The following is a 6,039-nucleotide window of genomic DNA, read 5'->3' as shown; positions in this document are numbered from 1 at the left end:
CGCGCCCGGGGGAGCCCAAGGGGCCACTGGCCCCCCCCGCCGCTTCTGCTGGCCAGTGCCAACCCAGCCGGGCTTCTCCCGTCCCCAGCAGCATGTGGGAATCTGGCTTCAGCTGCGTGCTGCTCCAGATGGGACGGACCCAGCTGGGTTAGCACCAGCCAGGAAAAGTGGCATGCAGCTGAAGCTGGCTTCCCATGTGCTGCTGGGGATGGGAGGAGCCCAGCCAGGTCTGCACCAGCCAGCAGATTGGTACAACGTGACAAGCCTATGGCTGGGGAGGGGTCAGGCTCCCTAGATCTGAGATCTGATGTAGGCTACCACCCGGGTCAGCACCAGTCAGTAGAGGTGGCACCGAAGCCATATGCTGCTCGGGACTGACCAGCGCAGGTAGGGGGAAAGTGCAGCTGAGCCCCCTGCTGCTCCAGCCGAGCTCTTCCTGTCCTGAGTGGCGCATGGCTACTCCTCTTCCCACATGCACTGCGTTGGCAACGTCAAGCTGACGCGGTACATGCGGGAACCTTGTGCCTTCCCCAGCCTTTCAGCAGCCATTAGGAAGCTGCTGAGGGGCTGGGGGAGGGACAAGGGGTGGGAATGAAAGTAAACCATCTTTACCTTTGTTTCCTGTCTCAGCACCGCGGGCCACAGAAAATGGCTTGGCAGGCCGAATGGCAGCCCGCAGGCCATATGTTGGACAAGCCTGCACTAGGGTTAGGAAATTCCTTTGCTCTTTGTGCTTTCTTGCTTACCTACTATGTTGTTCACAAACGAGTTAAACTAGAGACCCATGGTGCACGCATCCTAGATGGAGCTAAAAGGCACTGGGGGCTTAGGAGGTCTCAGTCACTAATGTTCAGGGCCAAGGTGGCCAGGCAGATGTGCCCCATATTTCAAGGTAGGCCATTAGGAGGTCTGAACCTGAGAATGTGCCCTAAGGTCCCCAAAACAGTAATTAGGAACAATAATTAAGATCATTGTGTTGGAAGGGACCTCGGGTAGTCATCTAGTGCAGCCTCCTGGTAGGATCATCCCTTACTAAACCATCCCAGTCAAGTGTCTGTCTAACCTGCTCTTAAAAATGTCCAAAGATGGAGATACCACAAGCTCCCTAGGCAGCCTATTCCAATGCTTTACTGCTCTTCTAGTCAGAAAGTTCTTCCTAATCTCCAACTAAATGTGTCCTAAACTCCAACTAAATTTCTACTGCTACAGCTTGAGGTCACTGCTCCTAGTCCTGTCCCCTACAGTCACAGAGAAAAGGCTTTCTCCCTCCTCTCTATACTCGCTGTTCAAGTACTTAAAGACTGCTAGCAAATCTCCCCTCAATATTCTTTTCTCTAGGCTCATTCTAGTTCTTTCAGCTTTTCCTTGTAAATCAAGTTTCCCAGGCCTCTAATCATTTTATTTCCTTTCCACTGGATTTTTTCCAGTCTGTCCACATCCTTCTTGAAGTTTGGGGCCCAAAATTGGACAGAGTATTTCAGGTGAGGCCTCACCAAGAGCAAATATTGCAAATTCTTTCAATTTACAAAAGACACTCCTGTTAATACAACCCAGTATATACTGCTCTCTATTTTTGCAACAAGAGTATATAGTTGGCTCATATTCTACTTAGTCTACTGTAATCTCTAGGTCCTTCTTTCCAGTACTGCAGGTTAGCCACACATTCCCCAGTCTGTATTTGTGCATGCAGGTATTTCTTCCTAAGTACACTTGTTTTTGACCATTTCCTCAGTTTATACAGGATCCTAGCCTCCTGCTTATACAGTTTATACAGGAGGATCCAAGCCCTAACCTCCAGAGTGTCTGCAGCTCCACCCAGCTTGGCATCAAATTTGCTCTGTGGACACTCAATGCCATCCTCCAAATCATGAAGGGAGATCATAAACAATCCTGGACCCAGGACAGACCCCTGGGGAGCCCCACTTGATACCTCCTCCCAGCTAGACATTGAGCCATTGATGACTACTTCATGAACACAATGATCCAGCCAGTTTTGTATACACCTTACAGTACTTTTATCTAGTCTGTATTTTAATTAATTACTTAGCAAAGAAATTGATTAGACTCTGCCCAGATCAGATCCAGCTGGCTTGGAAGCCTTAAGAGGCCTGCCAGTGGGAAAATGAAAAGGAACAGGGGGAAAAAAATCTAAAGCTGGAGGAAGAGTGCAGGGTGCAAAAGGCTTCATTATCAGCCACTACCAATGACTCCCTGTGGGTAGGTGACTTTTGCACCTGTGTAGAAAGTCTTCTAGTTAGCGTCTGACCTAATGGGGTCTGAGTATAACCAAATGGTATGTCATTATCAGCTCCTATTATTGACACAAGTGTATTGCCCCATCCCATAAAAGGCTCATTGCCATCTTACCTGTACATGGTACTGTGAAGTCTCATGCATGATGACATTGGAGTTGGAGTATTTTTTCCTTTGCTCTGCAAAAAAAACCCAAAAAACAAAAAAACCCGTAATAAAAAATAAGCCTTGTTTTAAGGTTCAGTTGTTAATAGAATAAAACCCAAGGGCTGTAGCTCCCAGGACTGGGCTTTACTATCCTTCTCATGCCCTCTGGACTTACTGGGTCATTCAAGTAATTAGAAATGAGGCATGCTTAGAATGTATTAATAACCATGGTCACAAGAACTGGCAACCAACCCATCTTGATCTGAATGCTGCCAGTAACTTGATTTCTGGAGTTTGGCACCTGCTTGCCAAGTAAACAAAGCCATCTGCCAGAGCTTTGGTTAAATGAACAGGGAGCATGAAACATTGGGCATATCTACGCTGGCATTGCACTGTTCCTGAGGCTACTGCCAAATATAAGCCCCATCCATCTGCTCCTACTCCACACCCAGAGGTATGTAAATGCTCAGGGGCAATGCTCAAGGTCTGTCTGGCATGCTTGAGAGCAGCAGCAGAGCAGCATCCATGAAGCATTCTCACTACCTCCGATCTGGGTATGGGGGTGTGCAGCGGGAGCAGGTGGGCAGGGTTCATTCTTTGGTTGCACCTTTGAGAAAAGGGCTGAACCAGTTCAGATATGCCCCTTTGAAGTTCTCAGTCATCTAATAAAAAAGGTGAGAGCAGGTGAGTTCACTGACCATACAGACAAAGGCAGAAGAATCTTGAGTAAAGCTGAGTGTCCCTATTTTGACTATAGGCCTGATCGCAAAACCATTTGATGCCAACTACTTCTCAGTGACGTTGGACCTTCGGAGTCCTGATCCCACTAGCACATTTCAGCAAAGCAAGGAGTGGTTAGTATTTCCTGCTCAGACTTTGTCCTATAGGACAAAATAGTTGCATTGCAAAGTGGAGACTCCCCATCTTGGTTAATTCCACTTTCATTTCCTGTTAGGCTAAAATCCTTCTTGTGAGAGTAATGCCTTATAGAATAAATATGGCTCAAACTAGGGGGATTAGAGCCAGCCAACAAAAAAAAATGCAGCATCTAAAATTTGTGGCAAGCTTTTGTAATAAGCAACCCATCTTAAATCTCTGTTCCTCTATTTTCATTGCAAGCTTACAGGAAAGAGCCATTCATAAGAATTCTTTGGGTTTCCATAAATCTATTAAACATAATGCTATAGGAATATAGTACAGATTGCCCATCTGACCAATCTTAGCTGTTCTTTAACGTGTACATTTCCAGAGGTTTCCTATAGAAAAACCCTTGGATGGGTGGAAAAGGACCAGAATTCCAGTGTGGGAGTCACTTGTGACTGCCCTAGTTTAATGAATTTAAAAGAAAAGGTTTCACAAATGGTAAGGTGAGGACTCCTTCACATCTCTGCTTAGAACACTAATTCTCCAACTGTTTTCACCTGTTTTAGGCTGGCATAAAACCCAAGCTGGACAACACTTGCTTCCTCGTAGCTATAGCTAAGACATCCTATAATGTGAGACAGAATGTGTATAGTTCCTGTGTGTAATAAAGAAGTGGAAAGAACTTGTAGTTTCCTTCAAGAAAGGCAGCACTTTTGATGTTTAAGTCCCATGGATATGTTACTGATTTATCTGGGATATCAGCTCTTCTGATCTTTTCTCCTGTTATCTCAATATGTCTTTTATGTTTACAGTTTTGTTTGAAGCTGTTGGCATCTGGGAGGTGAATGTGTCTATAAGAGCTCATCTGAACAACAGGGCTAGTGGGAATTTTCCAGATTAAAAGTTTGTTTTGATTTTTGGCTGAAAAATGGCCCATTAGCCACATTGCAGGGGTTTAGGTTGTAGCCGTGTTGGTCTAAGGATATAGGCAGACAAGGTTCCTTGGGTGAATTTGATATCTTTTATTAGACCAACCCAAATGGTTGGAGAATAGTTATTAAGCAAGCTTTCGGGTTCAAAAACCATTTGGGTTGGTCTAATAAAAGATATCAAATTCACCCAAGGAACCTTGTCTGCCATTATCCACATGAAAGACTGACATGTTTCCTTTTTTTCCACAATTTTTTTCATGACATTTTAGTGAAATTTCTTCTTAAAATAGTTATAGAAAATGTTAGTAACACTTTTGTTTACTGGAAAACTTCAAATTTTAAATGAATAAAAAAATAACATTTTTGATTAAAAAAAAAAAAAAAGCCAAAAATTGAAAATAAGTCCATTTTGAATCCTATTGGGGTGAACTTGACCAAAAAAAAAAAAAAAGGTTTGGTATTATATTTTTGTTTTGAATATATCTTACTACCTATGGGTTTTAAAATATATATATTAGGAAATGTTGGTTCTTGATAAGGCATCACATCATTGTAATCTCACAATGCACACAGACATGTTTTCTTTTTCTCTTACTGAGCTAAACTCTGGATTTTCTTGCCTCCTTTAAGTCTAATCTGGTAGGCCATGAGTGTGTACAATCTTATACTTCCATTCCTAGCCAGCATTTTTCCCTTTACACAATCACCAACAGTACAACCTGAATAAATGAATGCAGCTCTAGGAGTGGAGAGAGCTTGAGGTCTAATTCGGACTTTGTTACTGCCTGCTATGACCATGGGCAAATCACTTTACCACTCTTTCTTCATTTTTCCTTTGTGTACATTGGGGATAATGCTACTTATTTATGTACTTTCCAGGGCTGTAGCAAGAATGAATTATTTAGTTTCTCTCCAGTGCTTTAAACAGGTAAAGCAGCCAGTGAATATTAAAACTGTACTAGGGTTCACCTGTGCCAGTGTCACCCTGTTGCTGCTATTTATTTACAAGTATAAAAGAAGACAGGCTCCCTACCCTTAGGAGTTAGTATTCTCCGAGTTTCATCCTGGTCCTGTGCAAACCAATGGTGGAATCTCCCATTGGCTGCAACGCAAACATAACTGCCCATAAATTAGGAAGTTAAGAGAGGGATGAGGTAGAGGGCTGGCTGATAGGTAGGGACCCACTCAAATTGCAGTTTCACAATTTTCACGGAAACCACGAAAAACAGTTATCTCTGTGATTGCCATGAAAAATGGCAATTTCTGTGATTTCCCAGGAAATCAACCACAAAAAAAACTTAATAAAAATAAAATCCTGGCTCCCCAGTGGGAGCCAGCAGTCCTTGCTGCCACCGCAGCCCAGTTTTGCGACCTACCCGGGAGGGGAAGGTGCCAGCTGGTGGGGTGGCACAAAGGGCAGCCAGCAGTCAAGATGGCAGCCACCCCCTCATCCGTCCTCCCCCAGGGCCTCTCTGCCAGTCAGCACTGGGTGGCAGGGTCTGTCCATCAATCAATGAAATGACCAAGCTGCAAAAATTGCTTTCTCTCACCACGAGTTAGGTATGTCCCTAGTGATAGGACTTGGAAGAGAGGGGGTATGATCTAGGGGAAGCATCAAGTTTTTTAAAAGCTGAGCTATAGTGGAGGAATTGTATTGTCTGTGCACGTATTAACAGACCCATGCATGCACATTTGATCATGAGGCAGGCGTGGGAGTGACAGGGAACGCCCAGAGATTAGAGGAGGAAGGTAAGCATTGTGTGTGGAGGAGGGAAGGTGCTTTGGGCCCAGAAATGGGGAGGCTGGTCCAGGCATGGGTGGAGGAGGAAGTCATGGCTGGAGA

General features: G+C 44.5%; 1 protein-coding gene across 2 annotated transcripts in view; it reads right to left on the bottom strand.

Moving 5' to 3' along the window:
• EPS8L2 (EPS8 like 2) overlaps positions 1-6,039 on the bottom strand; it is a 115,848-nt gene that overhangs the window by 56,515 nt on the left and 53,294 nt on the right. The window contains exon 4 of one of the 2 annotated variants that reach the window (XM_006019203.3): positions 2,368-2,432. The exons of the other annotated variant lie outside the window; for it this stretch is intronic. Coding sequence (XP_006019265.1) covers positions 2,368-2,432 — 65 coding nt within the window. The remainder of the gene's footprint in view (positions 1-2,367; positions 2,433-6,039) is intronic. 2 annotated transcript variants of the gene reach the window in all.

Source organism: Alligator sinensis, unplaced genomic scaffold (assembly GCF_000455745.1).
Source record: "Alligator sinensis unplaced genomic scaffold, ASM45574v1 scaffold907_1, whole genome shotgun sequence".
In the NCBI taxonomy this organism is placed as follows: Eukaryota; Metazoa; Chordata; order Crocodylia; family Alligatoridae; genus Alligator; species Alligator sinensis.
The sequence above is the reverse complement of the archived record's forward strand: the minus strand, read 5'-3'. Positions and strand labels throughout refer to the sequence as shown.